General features: G+C 49.4%; 1 protein-coding gene across 2 annotated transcripts in view; it reads right to left on the bottom strand.

Moving 5' to 3' along the window:
• TTC7B (tetratricopeptide repeat domain 7B) overlaps window positions 1-20,896 on the bottom strand; it is a 240,934-nt gene extending 220,038 nt beyond the window's left edge. Inside the window, exon 1 of one of the 2 annotated variants that reach the window (XM_045562019.1) lies at window positions 20,643-20,896. In XM_045562019.1, coding sequence (XP_045417975.1) covers window positions 20,643-20,763 — 121 coding nt within the window. In that variant the 5' untranslated portion in view covers window positions 20,764-20,896. The remainder of the gene's footprint in view (window positions 1-20,642) is intronic. The other variant, XM_045562029.1, reaches the window with a different exon arrangement.
• Between the last annotated feature and the right edge of the window lie 5,972 nt (window positions 20,897-26,868).

Below are 26,868 nucleotides of genomic sequence, written 5' to 3'. Positions count from 1 at the left end.
TGTTGGCTCATTAATTAAAATAAAAAGCTCACTCCAAGAGCAGCTCTTCAGAATCCACACATCCAGACTGTACTTAATAAATCCAAAATAACTCATACAGCAGCCTAAGCATGGTATAAGTTTATTTTTCCGTGATGGGACAGAACATAATTGTATTAAAATATAAAATCAGTTTTAAAAAGTTTGGAAGGATTTATCTCAAACCCATGATAGCAGACAGCACTGGGTTACAGGGGAGGTGACCTCAACTGGGGTTAGCAGCCAAATGGACTTTAGCTTTAACAGTCTGTTCCTAGAAAGGAGAATAGATTTGCCTATTATATATGCAATTTTAAATTAATTCATAAAACAATTACCAAGGACCCTACTGAGAGTCTGGGTAGTAGGCCCACCAAAGGCCGAGAGCTAGAACAGGAACCTTTCCATGTCTTCTGATCAACAGACCCCAAACTGCTGTATCTACGGGTCTCAGCAGCGCTGTCTGTGTACTGGGAAGCCTAAAGTAAAATAACCTTTTAGAGATGAGACCTAGAGCCCTGGGAGGAGTCAAGAAACACTAACACAGAGCTGAGTTAAGTTACTAACTCAAGAATTCTTTAAACATCCAAGAAAAAAAAGCAAATCTCCCACAAGACAGAGAGAAAATCAGGCAGGGCCACTGCAGTGTCCAATGCCAGAAGACAAGGAAGCGATGCCCGCAGAGTGCACAGGGACACAAAGTGCAACCCAAGGAGATGCAACACCAGTCAAGTATGAAAGCAACAAGCAACGTCCTCCAGAAACATGAGCCTTTCTTGAGAATCCACCTAATAAAGAAACCCAAGACTCAAGGAATGAAGGACATGTAGGCAAAGACCTGATCACTAATTACAGAATACTAAATACCTACAAGAATTACAGCTATAGATCAGAATATGAATGTTGAAAACCAATATAATGCAAAAATAATAACATATCAAAAATTGAGTGGAGCTCCAGAATGCCATGTCTTCATCTTTCAAAACACTGGACCATTTGGTTTAAAAAAAAAAATCATTCCAATCTTTTACTATTTTTCAAAAATATTTTTAAATTTTAGTGGACACTTAGGAAATGATGAGGAACCATTTATTTAGAGCTTGACGATTCCTTTAGATTCACTTTAGCTTCTTTTTTCCCATTAATACTTATTAATAAGCTTATTAATACTTACTATAATAGAGCAGTACCGTTCAACAGAAATATATCCAAGCAACATACGTAATTTTAAATGTTTAGTAGCCATATTAAAAAGGAAAAAGGAAACAAGTGGAATTTTAATAACATATTTCATTTAACTAAATATATCCAAAATATTATCAGTTCAACATGTAATCAATGTTTTAAAAACATTAATGAGATAATTTACATTCTTTTTTCATACTAAGTGTTCCAAGTCCAGTGTGTATTTTACACTTACGGCACATCTTGACTCAAACCTGCCACATTGCAAGCGGTTGGGCGGTAGCTACTTGTGGCTAGTGGCTATCTCAGTGGACAGGAAATGATCACTGCTTGCAGAAGTGTGTCTAAATGTTTATCTTTATATCTATCTATGTCGATATAAAGATGCCTAAAATGATTATCACTTAATGTAAGCAATGGGAATTTCTGAATGATAGGATATGGAATAAGTTTTAAATTCTCATCTTTGGGAGTTTAAATTATTTACATTGAGCAGAATCATTTTATGTTACTTTTAGGAGAAACTGTAGCTCTTCTTTAAAAATTATTAATAGACCTAAATATGTCAGGATATTAATAGTGGTTATTTCAGAGAAGTAAGATTATCAATCTATGTTAAGCTACTTTTCTGTATATTCTTAAATTCTAAAAAACTAAAATAAAATAAAATAGAATTTGGGATTCAGAGTCCTAGATTTAACTCCCATTTTGTCACTCCATGACTTTGGTCCAATAATTTAACCTCACTGATTTTGGGGGACAAAGGCATCTCTACACCTGAGCTGAGGACTCCTTTCTCCCTGTCACCCCCATGACCCCACCCTCCACTGGCCTCCCTGCTGCAAGACCCCTTTGCCCCTGCATCTGACAATGGCTCCCCTGGGAGACCAGGACCTCCGCTGCCTGTTCTATCCATGGCACCAAGGGCACATTAATTACCCTCTTGAAGCATCAGTTCCCTCATCTATAAAATGGGAACAATACCACCACCCTCACAAGACTGTGGACTAGAGCTAATGAGTTCTCAGCGGGGAAGCTCTATGGCTGAGTGACCACACCTCTCAACTGGGCCTTAGAGGATGAGTAGGACCAGGACTGGCAAACTACAGAGGGAAGGAAGGGCAAGCCAGGCTGAGGAACAGCATAACCTAAGCAATGGTGCAAAGTGCAAAAGCCAGGAAAGCACAGAGAACAAAGTGGCAGGAGAGCAGGGTGTGGGTAGTGACCACGATAAGGCCAGACCATCAAGCCGGGGTCAGAACGTGGGGACATTAATGGTTCTTCCTCTCACCCCACCCCCCATTTAGCCCCATCACCACAGGGTGATGTCCAAAGCCCTCAGCATGGAAAACAGGTCCTGGCCGAGTCTTCACCCGTGCTCCTGGCTCAGTCCTCCAAGCTTCTGATGCTTTGGCGTCCTGAGGACACCACTGGCCACTACTTAGTAAGTACCTACTCACCTTTCCAGCACTGCCAACCTCTCTCCCCTGTGCCCCAACTCAGACCACCCCCAGCTGCCACAGAAACCCCAAGTACCCCAACTTAGGTGTTTAGTAATCTGCCTGCCCCTTCTGGACTCCAAGGGAGAGGGCTGGTGGAAGAAACTGTGTGTTGTTTATTTTTGAATCTCAAGGTCAAGACAATGTCAGGCACACAGTCAGTGCCCAATAAATGGTGGATTAATTCGATGATACCCCGAGGCATTTGGACTGCATCTTCCAGGGCTAGGTATGCCACTGCCTATGGCAAAGTCTGCTAGTTGTCCCCAAATAGTCATTCTCGTTTTCTTCCTTTAGTATTAAAATTTCAAGTTCTATTGGGGCATATGGCTGCCCAGCTAAAGACTATACTTCCCAGGCTCCCTGGTAGCTCCCTGCCATGTGACTAAATGATGGCCGATGGGATGTGAGCAGAAGTGTTATGTGTAAGTTCCCGGCTATGCCCCTAGAGGGAATGGGCTCACCCTCCAGTTCCTCTTCACCTTGCCCAACCGGTGGGAATGCGGCTGTGCTGATGGAAGGTGGAGGCCACCTACTGAGGATGGCAGAGCAGTACACCACTAGGAGCTGCCACCCAGCCTTGGACTGCTTATGACCAATTATTACATGAGAGTGAAACATTAACTTCTATCTTGTTCTTACTTCAGTTATTGTGATTCTGATCTTTGTTACTTACAGTGGCCAAACTGGAATCCTAACCAGATCTCCCAAACAAGAAACAAGCTTCAAGTTGAGTACCCTCTGGAAATACCTTACCATGGCAGTCCGCAAGTTCCCTGACTTCCAAACAGAATTCCACAGGACCCAACTGAAGGCTTTTGTATTATAGAATCCCCAGACCCTTCCCTTCTGTTTCATTGGTTTTACATCCCAGGCTTGCCAAATTTTTATTTAAACAATGGTTCATAGTTACAGAGAAGTGTAAAAACCGCTACCAAACTGCTATGCAGGATTTATGTCCTTTGTGTTTATCCGATCTCCTGACACTAGGGGAAGGTACCAGAATCTTGATGCCAAGATGTGGAGAAAGCCCAGCTTTATCAGCAACAACTAGGGCAGGGGATACAGGGAAAAGCTCAACTGAGAGAAGGAGGATTTCCTCAGAATTAGGAGACATGGTCCCTTCCCTCATGGAGGTCCCCTCTCTCAGCACCATTCAACACAATGCGGACTCTGCTGAGGATGTCAGTACTGGACGGGTGGGGGAGAGGAGACACAGCTTTCACCAGGAATGTGACAGGTACAGGTTTGAAGGTGGAAAGTGTGGGGAAAGTCATTCCAGGCAGAAGGAACAGAATATGCAAAGGCAAAGGCATGACACAGCCTAGTCGTTTGGGGAACTCCCAGTAGTTTGCTAGAGCCAAACCACGAAGTGCTCGGAGAGGAAGAAGCAAATAGTCCGGGGAGTTTCTTGCCAGTTCCAGAAGGAGCTGCATACTCTGAGCAAAGAGCTTATGATCTAATTTGAAATTTAGCATGGTGGCTGCAAAATAATGAAATTTCTTAAATTTCCAGGCTTCAATTTAATCTCTCAAGCAAATTATGTTTTCTTTGTTCCCCTTCGAAAAAGAGAGTTACTTACTCTCCCAACCAGGGCAGAGATATTAAAAACATCAAGAGCTCGTGCCAAAGAAATCGTACAGAGGCTGCAAGGCTCGGTCCTAATGATGGAAGTGCTGAGCGGCATGGCCAGCACTCCATGAGCACTGCCTGTACTTGTCAGGGACCTCATGGGTTCCCAATTCGGAATCCACCAGCAACAGAAGAAACAGATGTCACCTCCCCAGCTTTTATTACCTAAGAATGTGTCCAGCTACGTGCTAGGACAGTGAGACAGGAGGGGAAAAAGGCACCCCAGGGTGCACAAAAAATTAATTTCAGATGGATTAAAGAATTAAATATAAAATAAAAGGGGATCAAAACACTAAAAATAGACTTTCACTTCCAACCAAGATGGAGTAATAGGGTCCAAATTTACCCTCCCATCTGAGACAACCACAAAAACAAAGCAGAATATATGAAAAAACAGTTTTCAAGACATTCGGCATCAGGCAGCACAAGACAGTGATCCCCAAGAGCTGGATAACAGACAAGGTGAGCCACTACGGCCGTGAGAACTTCCAGGTGCAAGACAGGAACGGGGGCCTCACGTGAGAATTCTGCACACAAAGACTTCACTCTGAGTATGTCTTCACCTGCATGCCTATGCACTCCCCCGGCACCAGGCAGAGCACAGCTGGGCGTTTCACAGCTGCACGTGGAGCAGCAGAACTGCAAAGTGGGGCCAGGCACCTGGTTTCCAGAATGGAGAAGCCCAGGCAGTGCAGTGTAGAGGAAAGAGATTTGTCTGGCCTCGGGCAGCCTTGGGCTTGAATCCCAGCTCCCTCACTTACTAGCTGTGTGGCATCAGGCAAGGCACTTAACCTCTCTGAGCCTTCATTTCCTCACCTGGCTACTATGAGGATTAGAGGTAATATATGTAATGCATATAGTATGATGCAGGTGCTGAATAAACACTAGCTACTATAACTGTTATTTTCATTCACTTAGGATTTGCTATTTCCCAGAACAGTCCTGTGGGGCCAGAAAGCCCTGTGAGGCACAATCCTTGTGCTCGAGAGGCCTGCAGTGTAGTAGGAGGATATGAATGTGGTGCAACAGTCACGGACAGCCGGGCACACTGAGCTTGCACCAAGAACCATGCAGTGTGATGAGCAGTTTACGTGATCCTGACAGTCCTAGAAACAACACTAGGATATTGAGACTATTATCATCTCCATCTCACAGAGAGGAACTAGGCCGGAAAAGAGAAGCAACGTGCCAGAGGTCACAGAGCTGGTTTACCCTGGGGCTGGGATCTGAACCCAGGCAGGGAGACGTGTCTCTCCAGCACGCCAGGCACAAACTACTTGGACGTCGGCATCTGGAGGAGGCCAGCTTCTCTCCCAACCAGTGGTGTGACCCTGGCCAAGCCACTTAGCCCCTCTGCTGCAGGGGCTGAACAGACGGTTTGGAGTCCCTTTCCTGCCCTACCTGCTAGGATCCTGGAGGACAGGAGGGAGGAGGGACTCAGGGGTGCCTGCGGCTGGTTTTATTTCCTATGGGCATTTTTCAGGGGTTAAGTGAGGCTGCAGGAACCAGCTTCCCAGGGAGTCATTTAGAGACAAAGCCTGAAGCCAAACAAAAACCATGAGTGAGACCCCTCACCAAGAAGAGTGTAGGGAATTAGCCCCCCGCAGGGGGTGCAGTCCCTGGCTCAGCTCCAAACAGGTGACCCCAATCCCCTGAGCCCCGTGGCTGGCACAGCTCCATGCCCAAGGACACTTGGCCTCCCTGACCCTCTCCAGGCAAGGGCGGGCTATGGCCTTGGCCCCCTGAAGCGACTGCTCCTCATAGTTTCTCCCCCTGCAGGATAAGCAGCTGACATGCAGAGATTTGATCGGATGGGGAAGAAAAAACTTAGCATTTCTTCTCTATTCCTGAGAGTACTTGATATCAATACAAAAAAATCTCAACAACTCAGTTTATATGTCAATGGAGAAGCATTTAAGTCTATTCAAACCATTCCTGTTGCGGCTCAGAGCCAGGAGGAAAAAACAAACCCCTATTCACTTAAGAGCTGGTTCTTCAGTATCCCCTTTGTTACCAGCAAACACGGCCAGGTTCTCCATTTCTTAAGCCTCGGAATTACCTGAGTAGATTCTTGTAAGTCACAGGTAACTCAGCATTTGCAGTACTTGTGATCCTCCTGCCCCCAAAGAATGCTGACTGCAAAACAGACACTACCCTATGGTGTTGGTAGGAGTATAAATCACCATAAGTGTTTCCAGGGGACAATTCAGCAATTTCTATAAAGCAGTGTACACACCTGTATCATCTGACACAGAAATACTAGTTTTAGGAACTTACCCCATAGCTAGATGCACTCTTGAGCACAAAGACTTATAGACAGGGATGTTTACTACATACGGTCCTCCTGGTAATAGCATAAGACAGAAAACCACCTATAGGGTCCCTGACAGGGGACCTGTTAAATGAATTATGGTGAATTATGTCCCATGATGGGACAGTGTATCCATTAAGCACATGGAACTGATCTAAATACAACTCCGTGGTAGCCCAGCAGCACAAACGGCCTGTGTCTTCACGCTTCCTGAATTCCTACGCTTTGGGGCCTCTTGTACGAACCCTGGACTTGGCCACAGGACTTGCTCTGACCAATAGGACATTAGCAACTCTGAAGCACACAGGAGCTTAGAAAAGGGCTTACTTCTTCTTCTCTCTTGCTTCTCTGTGACCACTATTCGAACATGCTTGGGCCAGCCTTTACCTAGCCCAGGTCAACCCACTGGGCGATGAAAGGTCACATGGAGTAGAGCTGAGTTGTCTCTGCCAAAGCTCACATACATAAGAGAGTCCAGTCAAGAGCAGCAAAGAGGCTAGGCACGATGGCTCATGCCTGTAATCCTAGCACTTTGGGAGGCCAAGGTTGGAGGATCACTTGAGGTCAGGAGTTCGAGACCAGCCTGGGCAATAGCAAGACTCTGTCTCTATAAAAAAAATTTTTTTTAAATTAGCCAGCCATGGTGGTGCATGCCTGTAGTCCCAGGTACTTGGGAGGCTGAGGCAGGAGGAATGCTTGAGCCCAGGAATTTGAGGTTGCAGTGAGCTATTAATATGATGACACCACTGCACTCTAGCCCAGGCAACAGAGCAAGACCCTATCTCAAAAAAAAGAGCACCTAAGTCACTGAGCTGACCCATAACTGGCCACAGATACATGAGCAAGCCCTGGCAAAACCAGAATCACAAATAATAATAAAAGGTGATTGTTTTAAGGCACCAAGTTTTGGGATGATTTGCTACATAGCAACAGCTAACAACCTCAAAGATAAAGAGAAGGTTGAAAAAGCAAGATACAAAAGAAGGTGTATAGTATGTCACTAGTGTATGTAAAAAACAACAACATGCTTTCTTATAAATGTACAGACGTTCATAACAAATGGCCAATAAGTATATGAAAAAATGCTCAACATAACTAATTATCAGAGAAATGCACATCAAAACCACAATGGGATATCATCTCACCCATTCATAAGGCTTTTCGGAAAAAGACAGGAATAACAGATGCTGATGAGGACATGGAGAAAGGGGAACCCTTGTACACTTGTACCTATTGGTGGCAATGTAAATTAGTCACTATGGAAAACAGTATGGAGGTTACTCAAAAAGCTAAAAACTAAAAGTATAACTACCAATGACCCAGCACTACTGGGTATATATCCAAAAGAAAGGAAATCAACAACAGATAGCAAAGAGATATCTGCACTCCCATGTTTATTACAGCACTACTCACAATAACCAAAATATGGAATCAACCTAAGTGCTCATCAATGGATGAATGAATAAAGGAAATGCAGTATATGCACAGTAGAATATTATTCAGTCATGAAAAAGAAGCCACTCCTGTCATTTACTGAATGAACTGGAGATCATTATGTTATGTGAAATAAGCCAAACCCACATAGATAAATATTGCACGTTCTCACTCACATGTTGGAGCTTAAAAAAGTGAATCCCATGAAGGTAGAGAACAGATTGGTGGTTGCTGCAAATGGGGGGAGAAGAGGGGAAAGAAGAGAGGCTGATTGATGGGTACAAATACACACTTAGAAGAAATAAGACCTGTGTGCAGTGGATCACTGGGGTGACTGCAGTTAATATTAATCAACTGTACATTTCAGAATGGCTAGAAGAGAAGAATTTGAATGTTCCTAGTGTGAAGAAAAGATAAATATTTAAGTGATGGATATTCCAATTACTTTGATTTGATTATATGAATGTATCAAATTATCACATGTGCCCCCAAAATGTATATACCTACTATGTATCAATTTTTTAAATAAATGAATAAAAACCAAAAAATAATCATAAATATACAAATGTTCAGAATATTTCTGAGAGAACCCCAGGAAAGTCCTAAGAGTGGCTGTTTCTGTGAAAGGAAGCAAGAGGACATGCAGACAATGCAGGAAGGAGGTTATTTTTCACTATATGCTCTTTTGTACAATTTGATTTTTATGACCATGTACATTCATTACCTACATGAAACATGAATCAGTTAATTTAAAAAGAAAAAAGATGACCTGTGTCACCAGGTGCTCTGGAGTGGCTGGTCTGGCCTCCCACGGAGGGGTTCCCACAGCCTAGTCCATCATCTCAGAGCTGAGTGAAGGAGTTTATTTTACCTCTACAGTCGCTACTGAGAGCCCATCTCCTGCTGTCCCTGGGCCACCAACCTCCCACACACACACGTACTCCAGGTCCTCAGCATCCTTCCAAGGCTGTGGCCATCTGTCTCACCCGAGCATGCCTGGACATGCAATGCCTCCCTCCCTTCTCCTGCACAAATCCTAGGCATCCTTTAAGACACATTTCAGGTCAGCCTGGAGCAGCTGACCCCTGCTCCCTTGGCCTGAGCTAATCGTGTTTCTTGCAGCAGTTTGCACATCACACCCCACCAGCATTTATTCGGCACCTGCCAGCACTAGGAACTTACAGCCCTGAAGGAGACAGAGCTCCCTGCCCTCGGGGGCTTACATTCTAGACAGGAAGGCAGAGATAAACCAGAAAAGGGCCAGACAGCAGTGAGAGCTGTGCAGAGAATTAAACAGGGTGGCATGGCAGCGAGTGGCTGGTGACTACTGTAGACTGTCGTGGTCACATCAGGGAAAGAGTCCAAGGAGAGGGTATCTGAGACTGGAATAAAGAGATAGAATCAGTCATGCAAAGATGTAAGGGAGGAGCATTCCAGGAGAGGGAGTGGCTCGTGGAAAGCCCCCGAGGTAGGAAAGCAGCTGGTGTGTTCCAGGGACAGCAGAAGGGCCAGTGTGGCTGGGATGAAGGAAGGGTGTTGGGGCTGGGGGTGGCAGAGGAGCAGGGAAGGGCAGACCAGGTGAGGGGTCTGGCATCTGTGCTAAGTGCAATGGGGAGTCTGAGGGTTTGTTTATTTATTTATTTATTTACTTACTGAGACAGGGTCTCACTGTGTTGCCCAGGCTGGAGTGCAGTGGCACAATCATAGTTCACTGCAACCTTGAACTCCTGTACTCAAGCAGTCCTCTTGCCTCTGCTTCCCAAGAAGCTGGGACTACAGGCTGTGCCACCACGCCCAGCTAATTTTCCTATTTTTTGTAGAGACAGGGTCTCTCTATGTTGCCCAGGCTGGTCTCAAGAAATCTTCCCAGCTCAACCTGCCAAGTAGTTGGGACTACATGTGTATGCTACACATGGAAGTACCTAATTTTTAAAAAATCTTTGTAGAGATGGGGGTCTCACTATGTTGCCCAGGCCGGTCTCAAATTCTCAGCTTCAAGCAATCCTCCCACCTTAGCCTCCCAAAGTGCTGGGATTACAGGCGTGAGCCACCACGCTGGGTCCAGGAGTCTGAAGGTTTTTAAGCAAGGGGATAAAATGCTCTGACTTAAGTGCTGTGTGGAGAATGGACTTGGGGTGGGTTGAGACGGGGACAGAAACAGAAAGTTACTACAGTAGTCAAGTGAGGAAGTGACAGCAACTTGGACGCGGCAAGGTAAGAAATAGTACAGAAAGAGAGAAACAGATGGGCGAAGAGAGTTTGGAGATAAAATAAACAAGACTTAGTAATGGATTGGACTGGAGTCATAGAAAACAGAATAATGGTCCCCAAAGATATCTACATCCTAATCTCTGACACCTGTGACTACGTTATCTTACATGGCAAAAGGGACTTTGCAGATGTGATTAAGGATCTTGAGATAGGAGAATTAAGAGAATTATCGTGGATTATTTGGATGGCCCATTGGGTCCTCAGAAGAGGGAAGTTGGGGACTAGGGTCCAAGGAGGAGATGTGAGGACAGAAGCAGAGAAGCTGCAGGATGCTAAACTGTTGGCTTTAAAGGCAGGGGAAGGGGTCAGGGGCCAAGCAGGGCAGGCGGCCTATACAAACTTGAAAGGCAGGAACACAGACTCCCCTCAGAGCCTCCAGAAGGAACACAGCCCTGATGACACTTGAGTTTAGCCCAATAAGACTCATTTATGACTCCTGGGCCCCTGAAGTCTAAGAGAATAAATCTGCATTGTTCGAAGCCAGCAAATGTGCGATAACTTGTTATAGCAGCCGCAGGAAACTAATACATAGGGATGAGGAAATGGATTGAAGATAAATCCTCGATTTTAGATTGTACAACGGAGCAGAGAGTAATACCAGGCCTTGGTAGGGAAAGGCGCAGAGTGCTGGGGCAGGCATTTGACAGCAGTGGGGGGCTGGGGAAGCTTCTGCAGGAAAGTCAGGGCACTGTGCACGCTGAAGGGATTCTGAGCAAAGGCGCAAGGGCTCTTGGCCTTTGAAAGGAGTGAAGCCTCTGAGCAGTGTCAGGATGGAAAGCTGGTAGATTCAGTGGTAGGAAATAAGGGTGTTTTCTAACTGCTTTTAAGCCCTCAATAAAGCATGAGGCAAGGTCACGAGCTAAGAGCGGGAGAGTGGCCTTCAGAGGAAGAAGAGAGAAGAGCACGTGAACAGACACTTTGGGAAGTGGGGACACAGCCTGCTGAAGAGCAGTGGTGCCCTTCTAGGGCTTTGGCGGTCACTTCTCCAGCAGCACACAGCTGCACGGCTGCACGGCTGCAGGCATGAACGGGCAGAGAGGCGGGCGTAACAGGGCAGGGGCACACACCTCTACTAGAAAATAAGGGTGAGTTGACAAGTCACATCAGTTCACCCCTCCCCTCTAAACCCTCCAGAGGCTCCCCTTTCCCCCACAGCAAAGGCCAAAATCCTTGTAACTTACCACCTTAGCCCTTACTTCACCTATCCCTCTCACAGCATACTCTAGCTCCAGAGCTTGACCCATAGTAGGGGCTTAATAAATATTTCTGGAATGAATCAATCAATAAATAGGTCTCCCCTTCAGGGACAGGGTCCAACCAAGCAGCTTGGTCTCGGGAGACTCAGCTCCCCTGGCACAAGGTCTGGCCATGACTGTTGACCGAGGTCAAGGCCTTCCCATTTCCCCCTCAGGCTCCTGCTGGTGCCTCCCCCTCCCACAACTATCTTGGTTTAAACTGTGACCCAGTTCAGAGGGCCTGGTTATTTGGAACTCTTGGCTGAAAAGCAAAGATGGCAAAAGTCAGAGATTAAGAGGCCCCAAAGAAGTAGGCAGAAACGATATCCCGGGAAAATCCTGGTAGGCAGAGCTCAGGCCTCAGGCCAAGCCTCTTCTCCACATCCACGCATGGCACAGAGGCTGGAAGAATGAGATGAGAGAGTAAAATGTGGGAAGAGAAGACAACACTTCCACTGCGTTGGCAGAATAAATGAGTACGCTGGTCTCTCTCTTACACACACACACACACACACACACACACGCACGCACACTCACACCTTCCCTAGGGAAACCCAACCTAAGAAAAGGTAACTTGAAAGTCATTAGCTTGGAGTTGGTTTGGCCTGTCCCCAGAGCTCAGCAGGGCAGGAAGTGACTCTAACGGGGCAGGGGCATGTTATCAGGCCAGCCCAGAAGGCTTAGAAATAGCCCTGTCAGGAAGCCAGCTACACAGAGACAAGTCCAACATACACCCACACAGAGTCCACCAGGTTCTCTTAAAGACTCAAAGCCCCAGTCCAGTCTCTGCCCTCAAGTGCTGTCATGGCTGTATGGAAGGACCCCGAGCACTCAGTGGAGTGTCAGGAGCAAGTGGGATCTGGGTGGGCCTGGGGAACTCCCCCAAGTGAGGCAGGATTTCTCCAGGCGTAATTCCAGGCGGAAAGAAGGCTATAATGTCCAGGGTCCCTTAGTTCAGTGCTACTCAAAGTGTGTCAAGCACTGGCCGTGTTGGCATCTGGGAGCCAAAGACTGCAGAACCCTGGCCCCACCCTAGACCTGCTGCATCAGCACCTCCGGGAGTGGGGCTCCGCAATCAGGATTCTATATAAGAAGCCCTAAGTGATTCTTTGATTCAACCAGTTTAGAAAAACATTAGTGTGGGAGAAGAATAATGGAACTAGTCAGAAGTGGGCTAGAATCCAGCTCAATTAACAGCTCTGAGCCTCAGTCTACTCATCCCCTGAATGAGAATTACAACCCCTGACCTCATTCGGTTGTTGTGATGATTAACTGGGATCCATGTAAAATTCAGGCCCAGAATCTGGCACACACAAGCTGCCCAAGAAATGCTGTTCACTCTTCTTCCCTCCTGGCACTTGTTTTAACACCCATGAAGTCAAGATAACTAAGGTTTCAGAGGATCCAGTGATGTGCACAAGGTCACTTGAAGGGCAAATGCATGAGGATTCTGACCCCAGGCCTGGTGGACTTCTGAAAGAGCCCAAACAGGTCTGCTCTGCATAGTTCTGGTGCTGCCACCACGCACCACACTTGATGACCAAGGACAGACAAACCCCAAGGGAGATAAAAGGCTGTCGCCATCCACTAGGTTTCCTGTGGCTGTGGCTGTTCTTCATGTTTTATACAGCACCCAACTGCCAAACACCACTCATCCTTGTCTTGGTGGCTGATGGGGACACTTTGAAGAGGTCTCAGAAAACCTATTCCCTCTTCCTGGGCTTCTCAGGTAAGAAACACTGGATTTCATGCATATCAAAGGCCTGCAATCCTCCACCACCTGCCTAGCAGAAGGTCACTCAGAAGGGCAGGAGGGGCAGGAATCCTCCCATGGGAGTCCAATGTGAATTAGGAGCAGAGGCGATTCCCCAGCACGCAAGGCGAGGCTGGCCAGGCAGCCGGGGTGCAGGGCGTGCTCTGGGAAAGTGAGGAGGTGTACCAATTAGAACGCCTTCAGCAGCAAGGAACGACCAAACACCAGACTCAGTATGGCTTCAACAAGAAGGAATTTATTATCTCATATAATAGGAAGCCCAGACAAGGGCTGCTCCAGGCCCGGTGCCATCAGTGGCTCAGCCATGTAATCAAGGGTCATATTCTTCTTGTCTCTGAACTCCTACCCTCTGGGGTCAGCCTCACTCTGGGGCCAGGTGCCCTCATGGCCACAAGATGGCCACAGCTCCAGGCCTCAAGGGTATGAACAACTTCCAGGGGAAGAAGAGAGATGACTTCTTCCCTTTTAAGCATGCCTATCATCCTTAAGCATGAAAAAATCTTGCCCAGAGTTTCTCCCCAGCCCCACCAAGCAAATGCTCCCTGATGTCTCACTGGCGAGAACCAAGTACATGTTCATGCCTCAACCAATCACAGGCAAGGGAGTGGACCTGCTGGGGCCACGGCCCACCTACAGTGAAGCACATGGCACATGGCGGGGGCTGATGGCTGAACAAAACTGGGGCTCAGTCAGGAGGGAGGAAAACAGGGGTCAGTGAAGTACACTGGATTGACAACCAGGGAGCCTCTGGCTGGTCCAGACTCACATGACCCCGCTAGCCGCCAAAGCAAACACCAGCCTTTGCAGGACACTACTTCTCTGGGACAGAGTCACCACTTGTAATTTGGCTCTCACTTCCATTCTGGACACCCTCGGCCTCACCTCCTCAGGCCTGTTCCAACTGCGCAGGGGCCTCCGCTCATGAAAGTCTGTGGCCAATTCAACACAGCACATGCTTTGAGCCCGACTCCATGATGTGAGGCCAGAAAAGTAGAACCACGGCCATTGGCCCTCTAGAAGCTGACCATTTGGTGACGAGACAAGGCACCACCAAGACAGGCGGTGTAGGGGAGGGAAACAGCCCTGAGCTGGGGGATGGGCGATGATGACACCACGCCCGCCACCAGCAGACAACAGCCCACACCTAGTGAAGGCTGACTCTGCGCAGGCACCGTGCTAGGAGGCACTTTTACATATTTCAGTTTTTTTCTTCATTTGGTCCTTACAACCACCCTACAAGTTTGACACTATTATTATAGATTCACAATACCTTATCTGTAATTTCTGAAATGCAGAACCCTCTAAAAACCAAAAGTTGGTTTTTGACTTTAATCATTTATTGGGCAGCAAAATCTCAACTGAATCCATGTGAAACTACTTATAGTCTATTTATCCCTTTTGCAGTCACTGCTCTTATGATTTGATGTAGAAATACTAACACGTTTTACGAGGAAGTGCTGCCCCAGACCCAATTGGGAGTGTCACATAATGTCCAGTATATACCATGTTCTGCAAAATTCTGCATTCTGAAACATGTCTGGCTCCCAGGGCGAAAGGGTTTTGGATGTGTGCCACCCCTCTACAAAGGGAGCCTTGCAAGGTGAAGTAACCCTCTTAGTCAGGAAGCAGCAGAGCCACGCTGGGGCCAGAGCCCTTATCTACCCTGCTCACTTCTGCCACTCGCAGGCTGGTGGCTTTAAGGAAGACACCTCCTTCTCTGGGCCTATTTCCTCATCTGTAAGAGGTTGGACTGGATCAATGGGTTTCAAAGATTTTATTTTAAGTATACTAGCACTTCCTTCAAAGGAAACCTTCAGGAAAGGTGTGACTGCTTCCGTGAGTGAGGCCTGTCCTCCCAACCATCAGGCCCCTAAAGCATGTTCCCCAAGGGGTTCCTTGACATCAGTTTAAAAACTGCAATACCTGATCTCTAAGGTCTTCTCTGGTTCTAACATTGTATGATTGTCTTCTCTGAGAAAAACAGCCCTTTCTGTGAAGGAAGGACAGCTGGGAGGAACTTGAACCAGACCTTGATAAGGCAGGTTTTTGATCTGCAGAGGATTCCCGAGCCAAATAGTGTAAGCAAAGGTGGGAAGACAATAAGCAAGGTGTGTGGAAGAGTCCAAGAGGCCAAACTAGCCAAGGGATGTGGGGAGAAAGAGGGCTGCACACCAAAGTGATGGGAGGGCGTGCTGGAAAGGCTGGCTGGAGCAAGCAGGTCAACGCCAGAGCCTCAACTCAGAGCCTGCAAATTCCCCCAAGCATGAGGCCAGGGGAAGAGTTGAGCAGTCCCAGCCCCACTTCATACAGCCACGAGACGTCAAGGTCCTCTTGTTCTGAGGACCCTGACCACGAGCCCCAGTGCCTACCTCGGCACCATCAATCCATCATTGTCGAAGAGGTGAATCTTTTTAATCCAAAAATCAGGACATATGGTCTGCCACCGAGGTGTGTCCTTCAAAAAACAACAAGACAGAGCATTTCAAAGCAGGATGGGTGGCCTGAGAAAGCCAGGATGGAGGGTCACCAGAGGTCTCACTGGTGTCTTTCGCTGCCTTCTGGGAGCAGTTTGACTCCTAGGAGTCTGTGGTGCCCCGGGTATGTCCAAAGGCGCCATCCCCACACAACAGGGCCACCTTACCCCCCAGCAGAGACTCTCAGTTAAACCTCAGCCTTGTTTCCAGAGACGACCCTCAGGTCAGCCAGGGAGGCTGCCAGTCCACCACTGACTGATCCCCTTTTGGGGAAGGCTATAAAGGAATGACCGCGTCCAGGGGCCCAGCCTGCCCCCCAAAGCAGGAAGCCACATCCCATATGTGCCCTGTCTTCAAACAACATGAATAGCAGCTACTGGCAAAGGCAAGAGTTTCACTCCCACCTAATGGTCCAAATACATTTGGGAACCAAACCTTGCCCCAGAAATATTCTTTGTTTCAGACACCATTCCCCTACCTACTCGTCTCCAAGAGGTAATTAAAATGTCTCGAAATATTATCGAATCAGACAGGCAACGATCCCCTAAGGGAGAAGCGACCATTTGGGGCCTAATCTTTCTAAGTGAGCTCCGTAACTGAGTTCGCCTAAGAAGCTTAGCAGACTGGGGAAGGAGAAGCCGGCACTGCCTCGGAAAAGGAAGCGGCTGTCTGCTGGGGCAGGCGCAGGCCTCTCAAATGCTGCAGGAGTCTTGACCAGGCACTAGCTCAGCTGTGTCATGTCTAGGTCCCCCATTCTCTTTTCCACTGCCAGGGGACAGCCAGGACTTGGCCTGCCTTGCCCACAGTTAGAGTCAGCTGAGAGAACACCACCAGTGTTTACACCGAGGCGGACATGGATCAGCCCGCTGAATCTGCAGAACCACCCTAACAGAGTGACCAGTGAGGAAGGGCGGGCTCGGAGAGCCAGCTACAGGTAAGTCCAAATTTAAGCCCAGGTGCCAGATCACTGAACTTTCACACACAGCAGTGACCTCACCAATGGAAGGCTGGAGGGTGACATTGCAGGGAAAGAGAGAGCAGCTGGGACTGTCCTGCCAGGGCTAGGACTGACCTGTGAGCCAAGGTGAAACCAGCGTGAGGTTCTCGATCCTTTACGTCTGAGTTCTCTGGCTGCTGCCTCAGCTCCAGGCCAGGGCGCCTCAGGCCTCCCAGTGCCCACAAAGCCCCGGACCCCTTGCTAAGATGCAGATTCCGACTGCGCAAGTCAGGGGACAGGGGTGCCCAAGAGTCTGCACTTCTCCCATGTTCCCGGGTGATACCCATGCTGCTGATCCCTGGACCACACTCCAGGCGGCAGGAGCCTGGACTTCAGCAGCACCTTCCCACATACCCCTAACTCATGGGATCATCCTCTTGCTGAGACTCACCAGGGCCTGGCAAAGACATCGCTACCACGGTTTAGTTTCCTGAGATGGCATGATTAAAATGGTGACTACAGTGGGGTGTGAGGCAGAAGACAGATTTCTGGGTTCAATTTTCAACTTGGCATTTGCCCTTTTCTTCCTTTTCAACCTCTTGGCAAATGTCTAAACCAATTTATTTCCAAGGCGTCAGGCTGGAGCAGCAGGCTCTGAAAACGCTCACTGTGGAGAGTCCTTGATGGAGGGGGGCTGCCATGCTCCCCTCCCCTAAGGAACTAATGCTGCTGGGTGGGGAACTGCAAGTGGGAGCATTGAGAATGAGGGGTTCCCGTGCTCGGAACTCTGCCGTGGCCCCCATCTCCCTCAGAGAAAGGCCAAAGCTTTAACTGTGGCCTATAAGGCCCTACAGGATCTGGCCCCACCACTCCTCTGGCCTTGAAGTCCCTTCCCTAGAACGTGCTTCTCCACCTCCTTAGGTCTTATCTCGGCTCTTTCTTCTCAGTGAGGCCTTCCAGGGTCACCCTGTTCGTCCCCACACCCACCCCCACACCCACCCCCATCACTCCCAAAGCACCTTTCCCTTTCCTTTTATTCTTCTGATAGCACTGACTCCATCTGACATCCCGTAAGCTTTACTTAGTGATTTTACTTATTATCTGTCTCCCTGCCCCTTCCCTACTATTAAATATAACAAAATGTAGATTTCATAAGGGCTGGGGTTTTTGTCATTTTTGTCTGTTTTGTTCACGGGTATATTCCCAGTGCCTAAAACAGTGGCTAACACATAGCAGGTACTCAATATTTATGGAATGAATGAATAAGTGAATAAGGTGTCAGGCTCTGTGGCTAGTCCTGGGCAATATTAGCTCCTTTAATTCTCATAACAACCCCTGCAAGGTTAGTCTTTTAATCCCCATTATAAAATGAGGAAACTGAGGCTCAGAATAGTTAAGCAATTTGGCCAAGGTCACAAGAATCAAGTTCCAAAGACTATGCTCTTTTCTGCCTATGGCTGCCTTCTACGTAACTGTCTTAATATGATAAACATGACATTAACTTGCTTTCCTTATTCTAAGCAGCAAATGCTTTAACTTCAGGATTTTGCAAAATCTGCACAGAACTTGGGCTAGTGCACCCAATAGGGCCTAAAGGGGAGCTGGTGCCCCCAAAGCCAGGAAGAAATGCCACTACCAGCCCAAGGGAACCATCATCAGCCAAAGGAAGGGGAGGACCCGCCTTCAAACACTTCTCTGAACACTAAGGAAAGCCACAATAATTCTAGTTTTTCGTTTCATCTTTTTTTGGCTTTATTTTTTTTATCTTCCTGAGCAACCTCCCTGACCTTTTCAAGTTTGGGTGACCTTTAGCCATCAAAAGCTGCTGCTCATCATGTGAGTCTCCGAGACAAAAATCTACCTCCCGTTGGTTTCCCAAAACCAAACTTGCACACAGACCCGTGGATCACAGTGCCCTGCAAACCCCACCTGCCCGAGCCCCATTCATGACTACAGCTTAGGCCACAGCGACCAGGCCCAGGGAAGAGGGCCGAGCCTTGCAGAGGACCTGAAAGGTGAGCAAGATAGGCCCAATCTAACAAAAGCCCACCTACCCTCTCATTCCAAGGAGCACCGTAGCTTGAATCCTCCCTCATCTGCCTGTCATTCTGAATCACATTAACTTGTCTGTTTGCTTTAAATCAGTTCTCACTATCTAAAGCTATCCTGCTTATTTATTCCATATTGGCTTATCTGTCTCCTCCTCGGAGGAGGGTGAGTGCATGAGGGTAGGGACTTGGTCAGTTCTGTGACTGGCACAGGTGGGCACACAAATATTGGTTGAATGAATGACCAAAGAGAGCAGGAAACAAGTGGATTCAGAAGGGAACAAACAGGAGGCTCACAAACGAACCCATTTAATCTTAATATCAACCTGCACAGAAGGTATCATTATGCCCACACAGCTGGGAAGTGACAAAGTAGACCCAGGATTGTCCAACTGTGAGAAGAAAAGACAAAATGCTGCAGGTAAGCAGAGAAGCAAGAGGACAAGCAGGTGAGCCATACAGGGAGGGCCAGGTCAAGCTGCCTTTAGGGCCCAGTGGACTGAACATTTCCTCAAATGCTATCTTAACTAAGAAGAATCAACATTTTCCACCAAGCTGAGCCAAGGGAGGTTCTTTGCCTCTGGCACCTGTATGCACCCAGAAAAGACTTGCCCAGACCAAGGGACCATAGTCGAGAGTGCACAAAACCAAGTTCTTATTTCAAGGCGCTAACCCTATAAGACACAAACATAAACCATCCTTGGTGAGGACATGTGACATTCCTCTTGCTTTCTAGGTAGTTTAAAGTGAGAAGGTTGAAACTAGTGCAAATGTCCTTTCTTAGAGCAGTGTCATTCACTCTTTCACTCGTTCAACCAACATGTGCTCACCCAGTCCCGGGAAGCCAAAAATGAAATAAGACAAAAACCTCTGCCCTCTCACCACTGTACTGGCGCAGGCACTTTGGCAGGTACTAAAAGACAAGCAAATATTAAAGATACTTGCTTCCAAAACAAATAAGGCCACGTGGAGCTGTGCGCTGGAATGGCATTCTAGATGCAATTTTGATTCGACTGGGTAGGGGAACCAACTCAAAGGGGTCAGGGACCAACTGCAGGCACCAGGCTCCTACTCAGAGGCTCCTTCAGACCCCCTTCTCCTCTAGGCCGGACCCCTCACACACCCAACTCCATTTCCCAATATTCTTCAACCATATTCCCACCTCTCTCCACAATACTCTCCCTCCTGACTCTCCTGACTCTACTTCCCCTGTTTTCCCGATCTCTACCTCTCTAGGTCTGCAGCCTTGACACGCTACTCTCTGAACACACATCCCAACCTGCCCTCCACCACCACCCCCACACGCCCCAGGCCTGAGCTTCTACCCGGAGCCCCTTGAACAACATATGTTTACAAACCATGTTTCCCAGGGGTCTCTGTTCAACACCCACATTCGCAGGACCCCCATGAATACATCCTAATTCCCCGAGTACACCATACACACACTCTGGACTCCCCCCTACACTCACTCGCATGTCCTGAAGGAGTCCCCCCCCCATCACCTCCAACTTCTTAGAAGCCCAAGGCCGGCCCCCGACCTCCTTGAGCCCCCATGTGCCCCGGACTCCACAGAAGCCCGCCCTGCACGCTGGAACCCAGGGGCGCCGGCACGACCCCCAGCGCCCCCTCGGCCCCCACACCGCGTGGCCCCGGGGCACCCCGCGCTCCCCCAGGCCCTGGCCCCGCGCACATCCCTGGGCCGCGGCGCCCTCGCGGCCCGGCCGCGCCCCTGCCCGCGCCCCGCGCCCCGCCGCGCCTCGGGGGCCGGTTCCCGCGGAGGCCGCGGCGCCCCCCGCAGCCCAGGCCGGCGCGCCCGGCGCGTACCGTTGGCGATGAGCTTGGCCGACAGCTGCTTGACGAGCTCGGGGATCCGCTCCCACTGGCACTCGGAGCGGCAGCGCTCGATCTCCGTCTCCAGCCGCGAGCCCGCCTTCTTGGTCGCCATCGCGGCCTGGCCGGGCCCCGCCGGCCCGCCCGCCCGCCCGCAGGCCCCGCAGGCCCCGCCGCCGCCGCCGCGGCGCCCCCTCGCTGCCTCCCGCCGCCGCCGCCGCCGCGGGCTCGGGCTCCCGGCTCCGCGGCGTAACGGGAGCGCCGGCCGGGGAAGGGGCGGGGAGGCGGGCGGCGGCGGCGGGCGCGGCGGGGCCCCGGGCGCCGCGAGGAGCGGCCCCTGCCGGCCAGGGCCGGAGCCGCAGCGCGGGCCGGGGCCGGGGCGCAGGGAGGAGCAAGGAAGGGCGGGGTGGCTGCGGAGGCCAGGGAGAGGGACCGCGGGGGTCGGGGGCCGGGGTGGAGACCTAAGGTGGGTGGAAGAGGGGGCGTGGGGGGGAGGGGAGACGGGAAGAAGGGCGAGGGGCTCGGTGGGGGTCGGGGCAGGATGGGGGTGGGAGAAAAGAAGGGGCGCGCAAGAGGAGAGATGGGGAGGAGGCCAGGGAGAGGCTGGGAATGTGTTGGACCTTCAGGAACAGGGCCAAGCTAGGGCAGCCACCCTGGGGAAGGTCACCGGCCAGTCAGGACTAGTGGGCCTGGGGTGAGGGGGACCTGCCTGAGCTTGCCCTGCCATCTCGAGTTGCCTGTGATTCCTTCTGGGCCCTGGGCCCGGGTTGGCCTGTGCCCCTTAGCAGGCTCCCCTCTGCCCCAGCAGCCTTAGCCCCCACCCAGCCAGAGGAGGGTGGAGACATCACAGCACCTGCCAGGGGTTCCATAAATGTCTGTCTGCACTGAGCCAGGCAAGGACTGCTACCCGCTCAGATGCCAGCTCCCTTGCCCTCCAAGGAGAGTGCAAAGTCACCAGTGGGGTTTCCTGTCTTGGCCTGGAGCTGGGGGCAAATGTCAAGCTGTGCACCCTTTCAGTTACTCAACAACTATATAGTGATTGCCCACTATGTATTAGGCACTGTTTTAGGTGCTGGGAAGGGATACAGTCGTGAGCTACAAAGACAAAATTTCTGCCTTGGTGGACCTTACATTCCAGACGGGAATAAATAAGCAAAATAAAGTAGTAAATTAGAAGGTGAAAAATGGCTATTTAAAGAAACAGAGCAGAATCCAGTGAGGAGGGTAAAGAGGTGAGGAGTTGGGGGTGTTGCAATTTTAAACAAGATGGTCAGGGATGGCCTTGCTGAGGTGACATTTGACAAAGACTTAAGGAAGGTGAGAGAGAACCGTGAGGATATCTCTGGAGGAGGAGCATTCCAGGCAGAGGGACAGCAAGTGCAAATGTCCTGGGGTTAGAGCACATTTGGTGAGTTGCAGAAACAGCAAAGAGGCCAGAGTGACTGGAGTGAGGGGGGATACAGCAGGAGATGAGCTCAGAGAGGCAGGGGTGGGGGTTGCAGTTCACATAGTGCCTAGTGGGCCACTATGAGATTTTGGCTTTTACTCTAGGGAGATAGGGCATCCATGCAGGGCTTTTAACAGAAGAGTAGCATGATCTGGCCTACATTTTAGGACTATATCTGTGGCTGCAGTGTTGAGAATACTGCCCAGGAGATTAGCTGTGGTGGCGGCGAGGGTGGTGGATTCTGCACCTTGCATTTGAGAATAAATCCATCAGTCTGGAATGGCATGTAGCCCATCACCATGAGGAGCACTAAGTGTCATCACCGTCCCCTCCAGATGTACCTTATCCCGGCTTTCCAAGGGCTCTCACGCGCAGGTTCATCTCTCATCCCCTCCGCAGCCCTGGGGTTTGTGGCACTGTGGACCTCAGCTTACCGATGAGGAAGCTGAAACTCAGACACTAAGAGATGTGAGGAGGGCAGATGAGGAGATGCTTTCTGACACGACCAGCATAACTTTCAGGCACCCCAAGGACCTCTGAAGTGATGAAGTTGAGCTGACGGGCCTCAGACACTGCGGACAGGCCCAGGAAAAGGGAAATACAGTTTCAACAGGGGACCCTTTGGTGCTCTGGTCCCTTTGCTTCCACCAAGAGGAAACAGGAAGGGAAGGAGAAGGAAATCTCCACAGGAGATATTTCCCCTCCCCCCAACAAACACTATATTCTTCTCCCAGCTCCAGCAAGAGATCTGTCTCTCCAGATGTTTGCCTGGAATGTTCTTCTCCCTCTGGTTCAGGAGGCAAATTCCTGAGCATTCTTTCAGACACAGGGCAAAGGTCGCTGAGAAGCCTTGCTCAACATCTGACAGATCCTGTGTGACAGCTCTTGCTGTTTCCCTCTGTGAAGGAACACTGTCATAGTGACCAACGTTCATACTGCCTTAGTTGCCACACGGTGAGGGTCCATCTGTCTGCCTCCCTAGCTGATGAACTGTCTTCATAAGGGCAGGGTGTTGCCTGGGCAGTGGCATTTCACCTCCCCATACTTTAGTTTCTTGGCTGTAATACCTGCTCCATAGAGTTGGTGGGGAATTAATGAGGAAACACAGCTAAAGCACACAGAGCAGTGTTAGTACACGGAGAAAGTGCAACACGTGTGAGCTGTGTCTCTGTGCCCTGTGCACCCAGCATGGGGCCTGGCATGGTGTAGGAGCTCGTATGGATGAATGAACAAGGCTGGAGATCTCCAAGGTCCAGAATCAGCCTGCACATGCTTTTCCTTAGGATTTAACACCATGGTCATAAATATACGTGACTATATTCCAGGCTTCTACCTTGGAAGCAGCCAGCGCCCACCACAGTATTTTTCCAACCATTTGCTTGAGTGCTGAGGGGTTGGGAGCAGAGGCTGACAAACACTGTCCCTCTGACCCAGGAGAGAAAGAACCTTCTGGGCCTTCACTGTGCGAAGCCTAAGAGCTAGGCCCTGTGACATCTGGATTCATTACCACCTCTGTGATGTTTTGGTCCTTACCTATTGCTCGAACTGCTGTGGCAGCTGCCACAACCACCCTAGAGAAGTACAAGTGATCATATGAAGAAAGAGTCCCCAGATGGTTTTCCAGGTGAATTTACTGCAAGTGGCACTCAGGTAAATTCAGGAGTAAGACGTCTTTCATGCTAATAATAATAATTAAGCCAACATCTTTTGCTCCAGGCGTTCAGGTATTACAGGTTTGACAAGGATGTGAAAACTCACAGCCTATAGGCCAGATCCAGCCTGGAGGCCTGGCAGTGCCTGGCAATAAAGAAGCCAAGGGGAAGATGGCTGGGAAGGAAGTCTGTCTCCAGGCTAGTTCCTGGAGGGCTGCCAGGAGCAGTGGCCATGGCCTGAAGTCTCTCCCCCAGAAACCCACGTGGTTCCTCCACTTCCTTGAGGTCTTTGCCCTGAGGTCACATCCTCAGGGAGGCCTTCCCTGACCACCCTATCCAAACTCATTCCCTTCACCCCATCCCCTTACTCTGCTATAGTTTTCTTCTTGTCACCCCTGATCTAGAGTTACTCACTTAGCATATGTCATCTGTCTCCCCTCACTAGAAGGCTAAGCTCCAGGAGGGCAAGGGTTTTTGTGTGATTTTGTTCACTGCTGCAGCCCCAGCTCTGACAACCGTGCCTGGCACATGGTAAGTGCTCTGTCGATATGTGTGGAATGAATGAATGAGTAGGAGGAAGGTGGTGAGGCTGGGGTTGGACAGGTGCCCTCCAAAACTGTGCAACCCAGTGGGCAGCCCCCCAGGGAAATGGGAATCGATTTCCTGAAGCCAAAGTTCGGGTTTAAGGGGGAGATAGAAATCCACAAATAGGAATCACAAGGGGCCTCAGTGTGCCAACAGAGAGAAAGGCACTTCTAACCTTTGACCTCATCCTGCCAGGGCAGCAGCTCTGTCATCTCCAGCCAAAGCCAGGGACAGGCTTCGGAGCCCCAGGAGGTGTGAGCCATCGGCAGCTGGTGCTGTGGGCGGTCACTGCAGCAATGCTTGTGGGAAACCTGGAAACCACGCCACAGCTTGCAGGCCCAGGCCGTGAGTAATGATAGCTGCAGTGCCTTCAGCTGGCTTTTAATTACATAATATTTGATACATACCAAGATACATAGAATCTAGGGGCACCTACGTAGTAAAATAATAAGATGAACACCAGTGAAACTACTGACTATTAACACATCTTGATTTTTGTGTTTATTATACCCTTGCTTTGTTTTTTAACTAGTTTTATCACCGACCTTTCTGTCTGCCACTTCTTATAATATGGGTATACTATGTAACCTTATATATAGTGTTTGGTTTTGCTTGTATTTGAGCTTTCTAAAAATGGTGTCATGGTCTGCAATCTGCTTTTTTGTTATGTTCCTGAATTCATCCTTGATGTTGCACACGGTTGTGGTTCCTTCTCTTCTCTGGTGTGTAATACTCCAGGGTGTGACTGTGCCACACTAGAATTACCTCTTCCAGGTTTATCAAACCCCTAGTGCCCAGGTTTGCTTTTATGAGCAAGGTTGTTGTTCATAAATGCTGCATCAGTGCCATTGTTTTGAGCAGGGTTTCTGAGGAGGGATTCAAGATGGCTCTGTGCCCCTCCCCCTTGAAGTTCCCTGGGTGGGGGCGCGGGGGGGGGGGCGGTGGTCTGCTGATTTTCTTCCCAAGGGCCTGGAGCCGTGATTCCCGACCAGTGGGAAACTTGCCGGGCAACTCTGCGGCAGGCACTGAAGCTGGTGCTTGTAATTTACCATCTTTTGCCATCTGAGAGGGACAGCCAGATGGAGGAGGCTGGCTGGCTGCTCAGGGTAGGCCTGGGCCTGGCATGACGCGGGTGTGGAAACCATGGTCTAAGAGTGCCCTTCGGCTTCGCAAGCCTAGAAATAACATCAGTGTTCCAGGGTGCTCTGCCTAGTCCCACTGGTAAAGCCCACCAGAGACTGCTGTTTAAACCCCATGCCGACTCTGACTTACAATGAAAGCCATTCCCCAGGACCCCATACCCGGGAGACCCCATGGCCACACTCAGGATGCATGCAAAGCTGAGGTCATCCTTAGGAGGTTGCTTGGCGGGCATGGACTCAGAACCACAGAGGGGAAGTCTCAAGAAGATCATCATTCAGCCCTGGAAAAGTTCAGTGAGTCATATTGGTCCCACTGCTCAGTCACGTCTCCAGGATTGAGAATATCCACATGTCCCATGTCTATGTCCCCCTGCTGAGGATGAGGCTGGACCAGCTCTGTCAATTGTCACCTCTCATCTCCATCCAGGCCAGCCTTTCGTGGGCTTTGGACACCCTAACAGTTGAGCTGATTTGGGGTAAATCCTGTGTAATAGGAATCTTCATGAGTGTTTTTCTCACAGAGTTCTGGGGATACTTCTCTGGCACCCTCTACACCACCTGCCCTACCTTCTCCCAGAAAGGCAAAGAGTGGGCTTTTGATAAAATACCCACGTACACCTGTAAATGAACAACAAAGTAAAGATCAGAAGCCTTTCAGATACAGGGGAGAACACTGTATGTGCCAACAGGGAGGAGACTTTCTAAAAGTGAGACTGAGCTGATTCCTGAGCCTCCTAGCAGACAGGCACAGAAGAAAACACAGGGAGTGGTTTGATTTGAATGATCCAATTGATTCACACATCTGGAGTTTTAAAGAGAAATCAGGAACTGGGTAAGCAAAAGGGACCTGGTTGTTCTTAGGGAGTTGTATTAGCAAACAGTTTTGAAGTTTTCACTTCAAACACGTTATTACTAAAAAAGAAGCTAATTCTCATTTTGTGTGAAGCAACCTCATAAACACAGAATCTGCCTCTGTTAGGAATTGTGAGTGATCTTCCCCTGCACAAGGCCACTAGCATGGAAGGTTTCCACTGTTCGGTAAACATTTACTGAGCACCGACTATGTGCCAGACACAGTGTTAGGCACTGGGGATACAACATTGTATGGGGTGTAAGCCCATCCCTCAAGGGACTCACAGTCTAGTGGGGAAAAGAAGTGAACAGCAGCTCTGCTGCTGGATGCAGGGGTACCAGGACTCCTGTGAAGGGTGCTCCAGGAAGCCTTCTTGGAGGAGGTTACCCCCGAGCCAGGCCTTCAAAAAGGATTTCAGGTGTGGTCTGCTCACCAGCTTTCACCATCTGACAGAAGGGTCCTGAGTTTTCAAAAACCATGGACTCAAAATAAGGCCATGGCGTTCGGACACATTCGGTCCCAGATCACCTTGACTGTCAGA

The sequence above is a fragment of the Lemur catta genome, chromosome 1 (assembly GCF_020740605.2).
Source record: "Lemur catta isolate mLemCat1 chromosome 1, mLemCat1.pri, whole genome shotgun sequence".
Classification (NCBI taxonomy): domain Eukaryota; kingdom Metazoa; phylum Chordata; class Mammalia; order Primates; family Lemuridae; genus Lemur; species Lemur catta.
Note: the sequence above shows the minus strand (reverse complement) of the source record. Positions and strands in the feature narration are given on the sequence as shown.